The following is an 18813-nucleotide window of genomic DNA, read 5'->3' on the forward strand; positions in this document are numbered from 1 at the left end:
TCATATTGGAATTACATTTTGGAATTGTCATGTAAGAGGGGGGGGGGGGGGTGGGGGAGGGGGTGGAGAGGGAGGGGAGATAGAGCAAAGAAATAAGGAAAATATAGAGAGAGGGGAATTCAAATGCAGAGATTCTCTTTCTTTACTTCCCCTCTCTCCCCCACCTTCAACATTTCTCTTCCCCTCTCTCCTCCACCTTCCGCATCTCTCTTCCCCTCTCTCCCCAACCTTTCAAATTTCTCTTCCCCTCTATCTCCTCCACCTTCCGCATCTCTCTCCCCCACTTTCCACATTTCTCTTCCCCTCTCTCCCCCACCTTCCGCATCTCTTTCTCTCTCTCCCCCACTTTCCACATTTCTCTTCCCCTCTCTCTCCCCCTTCCACATTTCTCTTCCCCTCTCTTCCCCACCTTCCACATTTATCTTCCCCTTTCTCCACCACCTTCTTCATCTCCCTTTCCCTCTCTCCCCCACCTTCCACATTTCTCTTCCCCTCTCTCCCCCACCTTCCACATTTCTCTTCCCCTCTCTCCACCACCTTCCACATCTCTCTCCCCCACCTTCCACCTTTCTCTTCCCCTCTCTCCCCCACCTTCCGCATCTCTTTCTCTCTCTCCCCCACTTTCCACATTTCTCTTCCCCTCTCTCTCCCCCTTCCACATTTCTCTTCCCCACCTTCCACATTTATCTTCCCCTTTCTCCACCACCTTCTGCATCTCCCTTTCCCTCTCTCCCCCACCTTCCACATTTCTCTTCCCCTCTCTCCACCACCTTCTGCATCTCCCTTTCCCTCTCTCCCCCACCTTCCACATTTCTCTTCCCCTCTCTCCCCCACCTTCCACCTTTCTCTTCCCCTCTCTCCACCACCTTCTGCATCTCTCTTCCCCACTTTCCACATTTCTCTTCCCCTCTCTCTCCCCCTTCCACATTTCTCTTCCCCACCTTCCACATTTATCTTCCCCTTTCTCCACCACCTTCTGCATCTCCCTTTCCCTCTCTCCCCCACCTTCCACATTTCTCTTCCCCTCTCTCCACCACCTTCTGCATCTCCCTTTCCCTCTCTCCCCCACCTTCCACATTTCTCTTCCCCTCTCTCCCCCACCTTCCACCTTTCTCTTCCCCTCTCTCCACCACCTTCTGCATCTCTCTTCCCCACCTTCCTCATTTCTCTTCCCCTCTCTCCCCCACCTTCCACATTTCACATCCCCTCTCTCCCCCACCTTTCACATCTCTTCCCCGCCCAACCATCTGTCTTTGCCCCTCTACCTCCTATATACTCATCATCTCCAGCAGGTTTGATAAGACAATCTCCAAATGATATTTTCTTCACAACTGATGTTATACTCCTTTTATCAAAATAATGCAAAAACCATATTCATACAGATATAGAATGCTTTTTATTAAAGCTTCAATCACATTTTCATAACGGATAACATACATGTACATGAATATCTAAATGGACGAGACAATTTATAGGGAAGAATTTGTGTCATTTCTCGCAATTTACACATTTATATTGCAATTTCCCTTTCTCAGCTTATTCATTACCTACTACAGAGAAACAATGGCTAAAGTAAAAATTACCTTGTTACTTTGTTCGCCTATCAATAAATCTATGCAAGTCTCCTTATGATAAAATAATTACTCAATTTGAATATACAATAAAATCATGTCATTGAGAAACTTAAAGAATTCATATTGGAGTTTAAATGTAAATGGGCTGCAACACCATGACGATTTAGCCATCATATTCCAACATACTGTACTCGTGACCTCCTATACGCACATTTACTATCAAGAATCCCATACTTTATATCAAGAATTGTGATTTGTTACCAGCCAAAATTCTAAGAATTAAATTCTTTACAAGAAGATTCACTTGTGTTAAGACAAGGCAATTCTTGATATAAAGAAAAGGGATGAACATCTTGACATAGCCTAGGTATATCGGCTCAGGTGTATCAGCACTTTAAATGACAAAATTTATACATGATTTTGTCAACATTCATCAAATACACTTATAAATTAATAGAAATAAGGAAGTTAACTTGGACAATGGCAATTGTTATTTGCCACATTCCTAGCCTTACATTGTAATTTGGTGATCCATTATCTTTTTTTTTATTCAAAAACTATTTCACTACCCAAAATAATCTTACTTATGGAATGAAAACTTTAACATTTGTATAAAAAAAATTACAGAAAGCATAGGAAATAAATGAATAATCCATCTTTCTCAGTTCCAACCAGGCAGTGGTATGTCGATTTTTTTGTGGAAAGAGTACTCCCGCCTGAAATCAGAATGAATTGCATTAACAGAATAAAATTTTGAAAGCAAAATACTGAATATTAAATTCAAACCAGATTAAAAAAATGGTTATTTTCATGTTTGTATTATTGTGGTTAACATATTATGAGTGTGAAATGAGTGAGGTGATTTTTTTCATTCCTGTTTTTGCATGATATTATTTTTCCACTATGATTACAAACGAATAGTAGGTAAATAGTTCTGTCCAAATACTCATAACCTAAAATCCATTACATGCGATACCACATCACATTCATCATAATTGATAACCCGTCAATCCATTGACAAGTATACACAAAATGTATCCTAACCAAATCATAATGCAAAAAACCTAATGTCTCTCTAATTCAAATACAAGTTACATATTTTAATCCTTATCATTCCAAGATATAAATATCTATTACATAAACATCCAACGAAACATGAAATATAATCTTATATAAACTGTCTACCTTTCCCGAACAACAAATCCATTGGCATTAGCAAAAAGTCATCACGATAGGGATTTGTGACAAACACCAAATGCATTACTCATATATTTCTTGTGTTGAGTACTGAGTTACCTCACATATGTACACTAATTTTTTATGACTATACAACAATCACCTGTATCTCAACTATTTTGGCTAAATTTCATATACGCTATTAAAGGGTTCTAAGGATCGTATCAAGAAACATGCTATTTCTATAAACAAATGAAAGGTTATGCCACATTATACATGGAATGATTTGTTATTACACAAGCAAGAATGAAAGATTACCTCTCCTGAGAGAGTAGCTCGAACAACTAAAAATCATCACGTCCAAGTTTATAAAAGGGCTTCAAAACCAGGGTTTGAAAATGATTAATGCAAATTTTCTGCATTAATTATGATTAATTTTCTGCACACATTGAGAAAGGGTACAATAACGTATAGGCGTTTTTGTCAAATGGGACTGAAGTTAGGTTTGTTGCTATGGTGTGAGCATAAAACAGCTCATAATTTAGAATTAGTGTGTCCACTCTCTATTTAAATCAACTGAAATACAAAGTAGGCTCAAACTATAGTGACATGAAGCTTGAACCTAAAAACCTCTTAATACAATTAGCACGATCTATTAGACATTTGCCCAATGCACATGGTGATATTAGCATAAACCACGGTCTTAAACCAAAGCTTCAAAATCAATTATTATGAATGATGGGCCAAAGAGTCAAATATGATGTAGTATGGTGGCAGAGGTTAAAGATCGAGCTGAATTCTTTGGATATACTATTGGTGCATCATTAAATCACATATTTGAGAACTTGTAAGCGTTTTTGGATTTCACAAAAAATGGCTGTGTTACCTTACTTATAAGAAACACCTGGATTCAGAATGGACAGCTAAATGTTTGAACAAAAAAAAAAAAAAATCAAGAAGGCTGTCCAACAACTTTTCCTTCTTATCCTCTTCAATATATGTTATTAAAAAAAATCAGAAATGATTGTGATATATTTTAAACCCAAATGCACCGTGAAATTAGCCAATTATATTTTATGTCAGAAACCATTTACAATGTTGATGAAAATAAGGATGATCACATAGCTGAGCCTTGAGATAATGAAATATCATTTTAGTATAAATAAGATGATTTGCTGCAATCTCTGTTTGTTGTTCAGGCTATATCCTCACTCTTAAAGGAATATTTGCTGGCCTGTACAGAGATAGGAAGAGAAAGAAATAGGGAGATACAAAGAGAGAAAGAGGGGGGGGGGGGTAGAGAGAGAGAGAGAGAGATGGAGCAACAGATAAAGGGAGGGGGAGATAGAGAGATAATCAGGTTGAAGAAACAGGGAAAAAAAATTGATAATAAAATTGATAATAAAAATATGACAATTCTTCAAATGTAGTAATATTTTATAGAATAGGCATTGAATTGTTTGATATGTCCCTTCGGACTGAACCACTTGCCACTATCAAGTATAGTATCAATTAATCTTACATGTACTCCTTGTGAACTCAATGGAAAAAATGTGCTGGGATGGGGGGTTATTCACACCAAAGTACTTTTCAAGATAAACAGTAGGCCTTTGGGTAAAAAATTAACTACACCTAGGTATTCAAAAAAAAAATTCACTAGCCATAATCATTAAGTCTTCATATATAATCATTAGCATTAGGTAGTAAAAAATGACTCTTCATGCCAACATAAAACAATAGTTGATTGTGTCGGTCAGGCTTTAACACATCCCTGGAAAATCTGACATAAAATCTTTCAATCTCCTATTCTAACATATACACTTTTATCACATGAAAAAGATTAACCTGTTGCATGCTACAAATACTCATGTACATGAAACTGTTAAGTTCAGTAGAATACAGGCGAAGTTTGGTTAAAAATTACAGTTTTACTTATTTTCACCAATTCCTATAAGTAGCAAACAGAGAATATGCCCAACCCCCCTCCCCCGTGCTTCGCTGTCCCCACTACATCCTGCCGAGAAAAAAGGGATTATATTCAATTGGTCTACAAGCAATTGGTCCCCTTGTCAGACAGTCTAATTCCACCTGGGTGATATCAATTCAGTCTAATTCTCATTTAGTCCAATGTCCAGTTGGTCTAATTACTGTAATTTCAACTTGGTCTACTTCATATTCTTTTATTTTGTTAAATTAAAATTTGATTCAAATTCAGTTCATCTATTCATACAGAATCAGTTGTGGTAGACCAGGCAAATATAAGATGAAATGTGTATAGCCCAATGGGCATTAGACAAACTGGTTAAGTTGCTAAGTCTAAGTGGCAATTTGACCAAAATGATTAGAAGACAAACCAGTGGATGTTTCATAAAGCTGTTCGAAAGTTATGAGCGATTTTACGAATGACTGGTGATCCTTTCTTAGGACCTACATCAACACCAATAAAAATATGGTGTGTATCATTTACCACAAGATCTCCAGTCATTCATAAAGTCAATCCCAACTTATGAACAGCTTTATGAAACTCTGACCTAGTTCGAGATGAAGTCAGATTATACTACGTGGGATGAAACCAAATGGAAAAGTAGACAAAGTGGGTGTAGACTACTAGGCAATGTACAGAAGTAAATACACATTTCACTTTGGAATGAAAGGCAATGGTACTCACTTGCAAGATACCGACAATGACACCGAATAGTCCGATAGCGCTTCCGAAGATCTCGACGATGAGGACCTTGACGAATAGACTGGCATCTTGGGCGTCGGCTAGGGCGGCTCCGCTACCCACAATGCCCACACAGATCCCACAGGCTAGATTGGTAAAACCCACAGTCAAACCAGCACCAAAGATGGCATAACCTGGGAAGAAAAACAAATTTGAATATTGCAATGATCTTAAAATGGATCAAATTAAATTATCACCCAGGTGTTTGTATGTATTTATAAAAAGGATGTGCTACATGATTGTAGAAGAAAATGAATTGTTGTTGAGATATGAGCATTTGTTTTTCTTCTTGTGCTTTCATAATTATGTTACTGTGTTCTGTCGCATTCTGTTGATGCATTGATGAAAGAGTTGCAAAGTTACAAAGAGTTGCGATTGATCCGATCGATCACAACTATGGACGGCAAGCAATCTCAACATCTATTATGCATGTTTTTCAAAATATTTTCTAGCTATGATGTATATTCATGCATTCATTGTTTTCTTGAAAATTCACTATGCTTCTCTTTATTTACAAAGCAAATAACTTTCCTGGAGGAGAAATTATGACACTGATGGATTTCCAGAGTTACGATTGATTGGATCAATCGTAACTCTTTGTAAGACGGGGCCCAGGTTACGTACTGCATCGTCTAGAGCTTATCAATTACAAACTAAATTCACGGCTTAAACTTCCATATTTTAGTTCAAGTCCACTGTTCAATAGGGCACATTCCTATACATGTATTACAATGCACATGGGGGGGGGGGGGGGGAGGGAAGGCACAAGAAATGTACAACGCCAGAGAAAGTCACATTGATGCACTGAAAAGAGAATCCATGGTCTTAGATGGAGTCAGATTAACATCCAATTATCCTTACCTGCAAGATAATTATTTGCCATTGTCTTTTCTGAAAGCTCATTTGTTCCAAAATCCTTCACTTGACCCGAGAGAACAATTGCCATGATGATACCGTAAATGGCCACTGCTTCACAGAAAATAATGCTGCAAGGGTGATATAAAAGGAGCAAGTTATAAACACGATTTCATTTTAAAAAGATCGTCAATCTATGCAGTCAATTTTCAGAGCACAATACCTTTTCAATGAAATAAACATGAGCACATTGATTCCTAAACATCATCAGTATCAATTTTCAAATCATTTTAATTGAAAAGGTATTTTGCAATAAAGTTTACTGCAACTCCTGTAGAATTATGACTTCATGGATATCTGGATTCATTCATTGTAGTCAAACAGTTCTGGTACAAATCTGATTTTAAAACAATGACTTCTTTACAAATTGAAACAGCAAGTTTTATATGTGCTAGTCTTGTGTGAACTTGTTGATTTAAGTTTCAATCAGGGTCTAGCCTGCAGACTAGACATGCTCATCTACATGTAAACATGTATTGCGAAATGACCCCGTCCTCTCTAATTTTTAAAAAAATGTTTCTTTAACCAAAATACATGTAGCAGAGATATTCTTCACACGAGATGATACTTTTAATAGGCTCTGTATTATTATTAAATTGCCCATTCGTATACATGTCATTGAGACAACATAAATAAATATACAGTACACAGGTTAATAAATCCAAAATTTGAAAACATAATATAATTAGGATCATTTATTATTTCAGTTTCAAATATTGTACTATTAATGACACAACTAAGATCCCAATACACTTTTGATTGTTATCAGTTATCAATGTTGTTTCTGAATGAGCAATCACTATACCTAGTCCTTCCTGTGTCGGTGAGGTATTACTTCCTGTTTCAAGTTGGGTTATCTGTAATGTCCTTCCCTTGCTACACAGATGAGCCTTACAACTATGCATGTTTAGCTATACATGTATGTTTATATTACAGGTAGTACAATAATTGGGCTTGTTACATGAATTTCATTCATTTCCTAATACCAAATTGATGCATTTCCCATAATTAATTATTGAAGTGGGTATCAAAGCTACTGGTACTATTGCCTTTGATGCATACCCAAAAATTTGGGGTGAATGTTGTCAATTGAAAATTAACAAAAGGAAAGACATTATATGATCTTCAGATATCAATCAGACAATAAAAAAATAAATGCCCAATACATGTTGCATAGCAATCCACATGATCTGCAACATATAACCACTATGTCCCATCTAAAATTTAATTTACCATGTATTAATTAAGAAGTCCGTGTATGTTTTGATTTCTTAATAAAACACACAATTAAAAAAAAAAAAAATGTGAATAGCTGAATAGCTATGCAAAATTATTTGAGTGAAATTAAGTTTCCTCAAAGTACCCATTCCCCTGGGACAGTAATCAAAATATAAAACAGGTAGCACATTATTTTGTGTTCTCATGAAAGAAAAATAAAATTTGAAGTAAACCCTTAGAAATTTTTTATTTTATTTTATGTACTCGATCACCAAAACATTCCCAATGCGGTAAATTTGAAATATCCAGGGTATAGGTTTTGTGCATACCAGTTTGTATAACTTTTAAAAATCCGTAATTTTCTTGTTTGTCCAATAATGTTAAAAGTTTTACCCATCTACTCAATCTTATTTTCTTTCCCCCCTGTAAAAAATAACCTTTTATTTGGGTTGGATTCCCCTTAAATGTTTGATGTTGTGGCATGAAATTTTGTAGGTAGAATTTTATGAACCTACCTGATGAGATTTTTGGTTCTGATACGGGGAGCTTTTACACCTCCTCCTACAATACTTGTTCCTGTTGTGAAAATACCCCTGCATTGGGAGAAAACATTAAGATCATTAGTCACTTTAACAGTTAACATGCAAATAGAATCCTCATAAAGCCCAAGTCTACCCCAAAAACATGCACAAAACTGAAAATATTGATTAATCAGACATTAAGTAAATAAAAATACATTAAAGTTTGCTTGATTAAAAAAAAACATAACCCTTTATTATAAGAAGTCAACAGTTACATGTATGCAAATCCTGGTTGGTATGAGAGATCCAACATTGACACCACCCACTCATTATTTATTTTGAATTTTATCAGAAAGTGTTAATTTTCCATCATAATAATGTAAATAATAGCTTAATTCCACTGTATAATGATGGACTTGCCACTCTTGCAACTTATTATGATTAAACAAAGAGCCTCCTCACTATTACATCTGCAAATATGAATATTCCACATTTCATATAGTAAAATACAAAGGAAATATTAATTTTTAAGAAATTATTAAAAATCTTTTCTGTAAACAAAGGAAATAGTGAGCGAGTAACGTCGTCGACTCCTAAATTGTCTGTTTTCTGCATATATATGCTTTTATGAAAAATTATCAAAACTTATTCTACATCTGATCTTGAGGAAATTTTCCGCTTTATTATGGTTGCTTGATTCTTCTCTATTTATTCATGAATGGGGGTGGGCAATCTTCAATTGGAAATTCAAATAATTATCTGGGGTTCATTAAAACACCCATCAGCAATAGATACATGTAGGATTTCTACTCACCATGCTGCCCCTACAACAGATAGTGCTATTGATAAACCCACACCCACATCAGCCCACATGTAGGGCTCTATCGCTAATAGGAACCTGGTGTGTAAAAAACAAAGAAAGAAGATATATTAATTCTAACAGTGATTTTAGAATGTGAAAGAAACTGTCCATGATCTGGAAATGTTTACAATAAATGAAAACAATTACTCTATTTACCGAAGAACGTTGTCACTTCAGCTATTTTAGCTGATCTCCGAGCAGGCTTCTCATACCTCAAGTGCCTGACAAGAAGGCAGAAGATTCATTTTAAAATTATTTGGTTATGACTCGGCTGGGGATCAAATCAACGGCCTCTCTTTCATAAGACGGGCGCTCTACCAGTAAGCCATCATGCCCAGTAGATTAAGCAGCTGTATAATTCTTCCAAGCAATGGGGTTTGCCGTTAAAGCTAATGAAATTACCAAAATGATGATAACTTGATGTAGTTTTGCCAACAGTCAAATGCACTGTCCAAAGAAATAATTGCATGGGTCTGTGCACAAATTGTTGGCCCGACCATTTCGAACATCACTTTTTTTCCCTTCAAAGTATTAATCAATTGCTACATGTTATAGTGAGATGAATAATGGATTTATAAACCACATACTTTTTTTGCATTACCAGTATTCTGGCCATAATTGTAAATTGCATGCGTCATCCATCATAACATTATTATTTAATAAAAAAAAACCTTCTTCATATTATAACATTTCATCTATAATGTACATCAATATCGGTTTATTTTTCCTTTTTTTGTCAAACTTAATACATTTATCAAACAAATACAATTGATGCACATTCAAAATACGAGTACCTGTTTCCTAAACATGCAATATTATAGATATTAATTATTTCATTCTTTGATAAAATTGTTGAATTCAAGGACATTTTAACACTTTTTTTTCAGTTTGTAATATAGATAAACCAAACATGGCAGGGGTGGGTTAAGTTTTACTTACCATCCAAAATCTAGTCTGTACAGCTGATCAGTCAACAGATACCACAGTACTGCAAAATTGACATACAAAAACATGTCTTTTTAGTCTTTAAGAAGAAAAAAATCTTAAATTTCATTACTTTCACCTGTATACTGGAAATAGTCTTCCATTTTGTACTTAAGCAGACATGGAAGAGATAACAAAATATAAACTCAAAGTAACTCTCTTCTTACTTATATCGGTTTTAGCTATTAAAGAAACATATTCAGACCTCAAGCTGTATTCTACGATAAAATGTATACAGAAGATGCAAAAAAAAAAAAAAAAAAAACCCAAAACCAAAACCAAAAAGTGAAACACATGCATGTACATCTCACAATAACTAGTATTAACATAATGAAAAACAATGGTTCATGTTGGTTAAGTATAATTGAAAAAAAAAAAAAAATTTTATTACTTGAAATTTACCTGTAATTACATTCATCCCATTTCCTATACTTGTGTAAGTGTTATGAAATAGAGGCATATAGAAATGATTTTTTTTTTCGGTTGGCGACAGCACACAAATTGCGCGGTTTGCAAACAAGCTGTCGCCAAGCGAAAGACAATGAAATCAAGATGGCGACACAAGGTGGCAAGTTTTCCCCGTCTTTTCATAACATTTTCCTAATTTTTTAAAAGAATTCTTGTTTAAAAATGAAATCAATATCGTAGAAATGAAGTTGTATCCCATGTACATGATTTAGGGCTAGATCTTTTAGAAGGAAAGTGGAAATCTCGGTGGGCGAAAATTTCAGGTTTTTTGGCGGTACATGCAGATAAATGGGAAGCAATTCCTGGCTCCGTTGAGAGAAAGCATACGTTAGTAAATGATTTTTACTCTCTAGGAGCCTCCTGGCTAGTCAGCCATGAAATAAAAATTTAAATCAATGCAAGAATATTCTTTAGTACTGACTTAGCAAGGTAAATTTATTGATCATCTAGACCACAAAGTCATCAAAAACCTTTATCCGTCCGAGAATTGCCAGGAATACGGTAACAAACAGAGAACAAGGTCAAGGTTATATCATAACCTGCCTTGTTCATTGAATGAGTGTCATCCATATTATCAAATTTTATGACGTTTACGGTGCAAAAACAGAGTGGAAAGCATGTTGCGATTTGCTTTTTTTAAAACAGAACCACATAACTGACATGGCTGAATTCTGTTTTTCCCTTTTCATGACTGAAACAGAGACTCCAACCCCAAGCACCTTCTGATCTGGAGATTCTCCCACCTGGATCCCCTAGCAAACTGGAGACTCTAATTTGATGTGCGCGAAGCGAACATCACGAGCGCGAAGTCCCTTGCAGCCGGGGTCCTGGGCCCACTAAAAGGGTCCAGGAAGCTCTAGGGTTCTAGATGCTCTCTTATGCCATCTCAGGCTAATTTTTGAATACGATGGCACCAGTGGCGTAATGAGCTCAAAAATTCGAAGGGGCTAGATATAGAATATCGCGAAAACTTGGAGAGTTGCGAGCGAGCGAAAATTTTGATGTTTTATTTCAGAAATCCAATTTTGTTATAGATTTCGACATTTTAATAAAATGATAACATCACATTTCACCCTACTGTCTTTCCTTTTCTCTCTTTCTTTTCTTAGTCGTGACCCCCCCTTACCCATCTGTATAACTTAGGAGGGTACCAAGTAATTAACAATTGAATGAATCAAATCATACATTTTGGCTTGATACAACTTAATATTGTAGGAAGTCACCCCCATCCCCATACAGGTCTGCTACCGGTAGAGGGCGGAAGTCCACTTAAGACGCCGGAGCACGTTAAACGATTGTACTTGAAGCTGATCTTGAATGGAAAACACCGGAACTGAGGAATCTCTCCAGGAAAACACTGGTAGGTGCCTTGTTTTCTATTCTATAGTTCTTGTACCACAACCTAGTGGTCAATCTAGGGGTGCGACCGCTACATTAATAAAAACTTTTCATATATCATTATTAATGCATGCATGTAAAATTGATAAGCATCTATAGACGGGTCAATATATGGTTTGACCCGGAACAAATTGCAACAAATGATTTCTCAACTGTTTCTGGCAGTATTTGACCTCAGGAATAACATACTAAAAATCTACCAAAATCCGCACATGGGAAACTAGTTATTTTCAAGATGGCGTCCAAGATGGCCGCCATTCACTGAAAATGGATATAACTCACTCATTATCCACCCTAGAATCCTATTTGGATTCATATTCCATGGTCCAGTGGGTAAACAAATTTATTGATACAAGTTAGAGTGAATATTAGCACTCCAGGGTACCAGGAAAATCCAAGATGGCGCCCATAATAGCTGCCGTAGGCTAAAAAAAAATCAAAAATTCATCTATTACTTACTTAAAAGGCTTTAATTTGGTTTTTATTCAATGGTTTTAACGGTGAAGTAGTGCATCAGGACAAGTTACAAGGACGGCCAGTGGTCTGGTGTGTCAAAAAATCCAAGATTTCTTCAAAAAATTGAGTTTAAAATGGCCTTTAATACTTAAAATTGACATAGCTCATATCATATCCACCTGGGATATATGATTTTGGTGTTCAGACCATGGTTTCAATGGTCGAATAATACATTGGGACAAGTTACAAGGACAGTCAGTGGTCCAATATGTTCAAAAATCCAAGATGGCTTCCAAAAATGGAGTAAAAAAAAAATGCTGTTGCTACTTAAAAAAACAACAACCTAGGTTGTTCAATATCCGGGTATATGATTTTTGTGCCTATTCCAAGGTTAAATGGGTCAAATAATACATTGGGATAAGTTACAAGGACGATGGGTTGTCAATTATGTCCAAAGTCCACAGTGGCTTTAAAAGAATAGTATAAGATAGCCGCTGGTATTTACAAATTGGCATAGTTCATGTGATATCCATCAAGGGAATATGATTTTGATGTCTGTACCATGGTATTAAAAGTCAGAAAGTCAGTTACAAGGACAGTCAGTTGTCCAGTATGTCGAAAATCCAAGATGGCTTCCAAAAGATCGGAGTCTAAAATGACTGCTGTTACTTTAAAAATGGACATAGTTCATTTAAAATCCACCAAGGAGATATGATTTCGGTGTCCACACTATGGTTCATGGTTAAAAGAATACGTTTGGACTGGTTACATTTATATGCAGTTGTCCATTTTGCCTAAAAATCCAAGAGGGTTTTCAAAAAAGGCATCTAAAACGACTCATATCACTCAATAATGGTCAGAGTTCTACAACGTCTATCTGTAAGAAATAATGTTGGTGACTAGATTGTGGTATGAAGGGTCAAATAATACATTCGGACAAGTAACAAAGATGGTTAGTATTCCACTTTGTCAAAAAAAATCCATGGCGGATTCTAAAATTTCACCAAAATGGGTGCTGTTACCAGCTCATGAAACAATATGATAACTTATCCCCATGCATTTAAGTGTAGGCACCAAGATTATTTCTCACAGGTGGATATTGTATGAACTATGTCAATTTTTAAGTAAAAGCAGTCACTTTAGAACCCCTTTTTTTTAAAGCCAACTTGGATTTTAAGGCAAAATGGATAACTGCATATCATGGTAATCAGTCCCAAAGTGTTTTTTACCCTTGAAGCCCTAGTGTACATACCAAAATAATATCCCAAGGTGTATTTGTAATGTTCTATATCCACTTTTAAGTTACAGCAGTCATTTAAGACCCCTATTTTTAAAGCCATCTTCGATTTTTTGACATAAATGACACCTGACTGTCCTTTCAACTTAACCCAATGTGTTACTTAACCCTTTAAACTCTAGTGTAGACAGCAAAATCATACCTTCAATGTATATTTCTAATAAACAATGTACATGTATACTTTTAAGTAACAAAAGTCAATTTACACCCCATTTTTGAAGTCATCTTGAATTTTTTTAACATACAGACAACTGGCTGGTCTTGTAACTTAGCTTAGTGTATTACTTGACTCTTTAAACCATGATTCAGACACCAAACTCATATTCACCAGACAGATATTGAACAAACTATGTCCTATTATAAGTAACATCAAACATTTTTTTACTCCATGTTTGGAAGCCATCTTGGAATTTTGGACATACTAGATAACTGACTCTCATTGTAACTTGTCCTAATATATAATTTGACCCTTGAAACCATAGTTCAGACCCCAAAATCATATCTCACAGGTGGATATGAGCTTTGCCACTTTTAAGTATCAGCAGCAATTTTAGAATCAATTTTTGGAAGCCATATTGCATTTTTGGTCATACCAGACCACTGACTGTCCTTAAAACTTGTCCTAATGTATTATTTTTACCCTTGAAACCAGCGGTTTAGACACCAAAATCGTATCTCCCAGGCCGATATGAAATAAGCTATGTCCGTTTTAAGTAACATCAGTCAATTTAGAATCAATTTTTGGAAGCCAACTTAGACTTTTTGAGAATCAATTTTTGGAAGCCAACTTAGACTTTTTGACAAACCAGGCCACAGACTGTCCTAATGTATTAATTAACACTTGAAACCAGAGGTGTAGATACCAAATCACATCTCCCAGACCGATATGAAATGAGCTATGTCCGCTTTAGGTATCAGCAGTCTATTTTTAAGATCATTTTTTTGGAAGCCATCTTCGATTTTTTGACATATCAGATCACTGCACTGTCCTTGTAACTTATCCTAATATATTATTTGACCCTTGAAACCAGTGGTTTAGACATCAAAATCACTTCTACCAGGCCAAAATGGAATGAGCTATGTCCGCTTTAAGTATTAGCAGCCATTTCAGAATCTATTTTTGGAATCCATCGCGGATTTTCGCACATACCAGACCACTGGCTTTCCTTGTAATTTGTCCCAAATTATTATTTGACCCATTTAACCATGGTGTAGACACAGAAATCATATTTCTGGATATTGAGCAAACTATGTCGTTTTTTTTTTAAGTAGCAGCAGCAATTTTAGACTCCATTTTGGAAGCCATCTTGGATTTTTTAACATATTGGTCCACTGACTGTCCTTGTAACTTGTCCCAATGTCTTATTTAACCATTGAAAACATGGTCTTGACACCAAAATAATTATGTCCCAGGCAATATGAAATGAAAAATGTCCCTTTTAATTATCAACAGCCATTTTAAACTCCATTTTTGGAAGCCATCTTGGAATCTTGGACACCATCTTGGATTTTTGGACACACCATGGACCACTGGCTGTCCTTGTAACTTGTTCCAATGTACATGTACTACTTCACCATTAAAAGTAAGATTAGTTAAAAGCATTGAATAAAAACCAAATTAAAGCCAAAGAATTGTGGATTTTCAGCCTACGGCAGCCATTTTGGGCGCCATCTTGGATTTGCTAGGTACACTGGAGGGCTTATAATTCACTCTAGCCTGTATCAACAATTGTTACCCCCTAGACCATTGGATATGATCCGAAATAGGATTCAAGGGTAGATAATGAGTCAGTTGTATCCATTTTCAGTGAATGGCAGCCATCTTGGACGCCATCTTGAAAATAAACACTTTCCCGGATGCGGATTTTGGTAGATTTTTAGTATGTTGTTCCTGAGGTCAAATAGTACAAAAAAACATTGAAAAATCATTTGTTGCAATTTGTTCCGGGTGAAGGTATTTTTGGTCGTATATTGACCCGTCTACTACAAAATCATACGTTTTTGTGAGACCTTTATCCATATCAACCAGTGAAGACATACTACCTCACGGGCTTAAAATTGACATTTCCATCCATCTTGTCTCAATACTTGATGATCTCTGGAGTAAGATTGCTCCAAACGCCATAGCGGGGCGCGCCAATGGGCGAGATCGCGCGCAGCGTTGACGCGCTAATTAAGTCTTAAACTTGAATATCGGCTTGGATATGGAAATTTAATTCGGGTTTTCAAAAAGGAGTTCGGGCGGGAGAAAATACATCTTATGCGGGAGACACAGGGCCTGGGCAGCGCAGGAGATGTAAAATCTCAAGCGGGAGAACGGGAGATTTTGCGAAAAAGGGCTTTCGATGGGAGATCTCCCGCCAAAAGCGGGAGTGTTGGAGTCTCTGCTGAAACAGAAAAGTGGCACTTATCAAACCTTGTCCTTGATTCACACGGACATGCAGTCACTGTATGGCAAGTTTCGCCAAGTCTGCGCAGTCCCCCTTGTCTGCACACACGCGTATCTGCGCGATTCTAATAAAAGATATGCAACGAGCACGAACTTTAAACGTGCAATACATAGACAGGTATTCATAAAAAATCCGACTCAAAATGGTGGAAAAATAATGAATTTAGGTCATTTCATGTGACGGCCTCAAAATGCAGCCTTTCTCATCAAAATCCCCGAATCGTGTGCAAAGTGAATGCGTGCGCAGACATGGGGTATCAATATCATTTTTTTTTCAATCTGAAAATGACTGCCCGAGGTTTTTTCAAGAAAATCCTATAGGGCCTATTTTCTTTCATTTTTTAATGAGAAATTTGGTACACTTACCGGTACTCTTATTCTTAATAATGTAACTTTGTAAGGAACATTATTAATTGAAAGATTTTTTGAAATAAGAAGAAATTCATGTTAAATCTTAACTCAAATTGTTAGGTGCGCAGACTTGGGGCCCACCCGTTCGTATATATATACGAACCTCGTATTACTAGTGTGAGTGGGGCCCACCATCATTCATACTAAAGTAAAATTCAGCAGACAAGGCCGATGCAGTTCTGAGCTCCGATGGGCCAGGCCAGGGGAAAGACTGCGGCGCTGAGCGATCAATCCATGCAGAGGCAACGAACAGCTCAGAGCTGGGTGGTGGAGATACGACTAATAAGACAGAAAAAAACTTACCAATACCAGTAGCTACGGCACTCAGAATGCCTAAAATCGAATATAATCTGACACTCATCTTTAGCTGCTATAAGTTCGAATAAATATATACTTCGGCTAGTGTCTACAATGTCAACAAATCAGAAAAACATGACACTTTTCGGGACAGGTCGCTGAAGATATGTCTTGATGCGATGACATATGACCCAATGGCGCATGACTTCCGGCCGCGCCGGGTCGATCCGCCGCGCCGCGCGCGATGACGATCAGCGTACCGTGCGCTAGCCATAGAGATATTAGTATACATCTCTATGGCGCTAGCCTAGTATTGCTGCACAGATTCTTGGTCTACGGTAGCTTTATACTGAGACCAAAGTTTCACTATAAAAGTCATCTTCGCATATTTCAACCACTGATCTGCATATTTAACATTAATATAGAGATCACTCGTTACAAACCAAGGGTCAGTGGCATTTATAGTTCAAGTCCAACCCAGAAGAATGTTGATTTCAATAAATAGAAAAAAATCAAACTTGATCGCACAACGCTGAAAATTTCACTCAAAATCGGATATAAACTATGAAAGTTATGATATTCTAAAGTTTCACTGATTTTTCACAAAACAGCTATGATATGCACAACTCAGTAACATGCTAATGAGACAGATGATGATGTCCTTCACTCACATTTTTTTTTTTTTTTTTTTTTTTTTTTGAAATATACAATATTTCATTTTTTTGACAGATTAAGGACCAACTTGACTGAACCATATGAAAATTCCACATGTTCAGGGAGGGATTAATCATTGTTTCATATAATGAAATATAGAGAAATAGTGAGTGGATGACGTCATCAGGCTCCTCATTTGCAGAACGACCAGGATGTGCATACTGTTTTGTGAAATTAAGCAAAACTTTAAATTGTATAAAACTTTCTTATTTTACATCTGATTTTGATGAAATTTTCAGTGTAATGATTGTTGGATTTTTCTCTTTTTATTAATATCAACTTTTTGTTGGGGTTGACTTGTCCTTTAACAATTTTTTCAGTTTGGGAGAGGCGGCTGCGATGATGGAAATGATAAGGGAATTAAAAAAAGTAATTTATATTCATATTGACAATGTGTATATTCAATAGCGTTCCAAAATAAACTTTATTTCATGATCTTATGCCACAAGAGAGAAATAAAAATAATAAAAAATCTTCTGTTTGGAAGTGGTTATTTCATTGAAAAAGAGTCACGTACTACTAGTATATATTTGAAACGCTACACATGCACATTAGAAATATCAAGTACAATATTCTAATAAGGCTCGTTTACTAATTTTGTATATTTCATGTCATGGGGGCGGATCTCTTTGTGTGTATGATGGGTGGATGGGGGGGGGGGGTGGGGGTCATGTCTTCCTGCCCAGGCCCCTCCCCTGGATACCATACAAAGGATGTGCTATATTTAGGTACAATGAACTGACCAGTGATGGAAATCACTGGTCTAACACTATATACTCCCATAAGTACCTAGGGAGTATAAGTACAACCAGCTAGGCCGGACTGACAACAGGTGCATATGGATCAGATAAAAAGAGTCAGAGATGGGTAAAGATGGGATTATTACAGGTAAACTGCTAATTGGTCTAATTACCATCTATGCCCATTTGCCATTTTGTCTAATTTGTAGTAAGGCTATATCCATTTTCCCATTCAGACATAGGGCCTGTAGCTACCCATTTTCCCATTGAGGCATATTCATTTTCCTCTGAGGCATACCCATTTTTATATCGAGGCTATCCTTTTCCAATCGAGACAAACCCATTTTCCCATCGAGGCATATATCAATTTCCCCCCGGGGGGGCCACTTACATTGACGAGTGGATACCATGCGCGACCAAAAAAACACGTAAAAGGGACGTCGTCTTTTTCGAGATAGGGCACGTTACGTACGTAATGTGATAAGGGTGTCAAAAACACTAAAATAATGAAAAAAGGGTATCTATTTTCGCTAGGAAAGCTACGTGTTTAGGGTCATATTTGCGAGGGTGTAAAAATTAAGACTAAAATGTTTTATAAAGGATGTACT

General features: G+C 36.5%; 2 protein-coding genes across 2 annotated transcripts; one reads left to right on the forward strand and one right to left on the reverse strand.

Moving 5' to 3' along the window:
* Nucleotides 1-80: 80 nt before the first annotated feature.
* On the forward strand, nucleotides 81-1412 carry LOC135155911 (uncharacterized). The gene is made up of 2 exons (XM_064106374.1): nucleotides 81-316; nucleotides 347-1412. Exons 1-2 carry the CDS (start codon nucleotides 124-126, stop codon nucleotides 1315-1317), a joined length of 1164 nt encoding a protein of 387 aa, XP_063962444.1. The 5' UTR covers nucleotides 81-123; the 3' UTR covers nucleotides 1318-1412.
* LOC129271208 (V-type proton ATPase 21 kDa proteolipid subunit c''-like) lies at nucleotides 1378-17375 on the reverse strand. The gene is made up of 7 exons (XM_054908587.2): nucleotides 16758-17375; nucleotides 9931-9979; nucleotides 8944-9027; nucleotides 8124-8201; nucleotides 6337-6461; nucleotides 5419-5609; nucleotides 1378-3984 (listed from the first exon to the last, which is right to left on the reverse strand). Exons 1-7 carry the CDS (start codon nucleotides 16813-16815, stop codon nucleotides 3946-3948), a joined length of 624 nt encoding a protein of 207 aa, XP_054764562.2. The 5' UTR covers nucleotides 16816-17375; the 3' UTR covers nucleotides 1378-3945.
* Nucleotides 17376-18813: the final 1438 nt, after the last annotated feature.

This window comes from Lytechinus pictus, chromosome 11, assembly GCF_037042905.1.
Source record: "Lytechinus pictus isolate F3 Inbred chromosome 11, Lp3.0, whole genome shotgun sequence".
NCBI lineage: Eukaryota > Metazoa > Echinodermata > Echinoidea > Temnopleuroida > Toxopneustidae > Lytechinus > Lytechinus pictus.

Bases quoted from the DNA above. Each gene is read 5' to 3' on its own strand.
- LOC135155911 (XM_064106374.1), top strand. From the start codon at position 124: ATGCAGAGATTCTCTTTCTTTACTTCCCCTCTCTCCCCCACCTTCAAC. The intron at 317-346 runs CTTCCGCATCTC...TCTCTCCCCCAC, and splicing joins TCTTCCCCTCTCTCCCCCAC to TTTCCACATTTCTCTTCCCC.
- LOC129271208 (XM_054908587.2), bottom strand. From the start codon at position 16,815: ATGAGTGTCAGATTATATTCGATTTTAGGCATTCTGAGTGCCGTAGCT. The intron at 6,462-8,123 runs GTAGGTTCATAA...TCACCCTTGCAG, and splicing joins AGAACCAAAAATCTCATCAG to CATTATTTTCTGTGAAGCAG. The intron at 5,610-6,336 runs GTAAGGATAATT...TTTTCTTCCCAG, and splicing joins GGCAAATAATTATCTTGCAG to GTTATGCCATCTTTGGTGCT.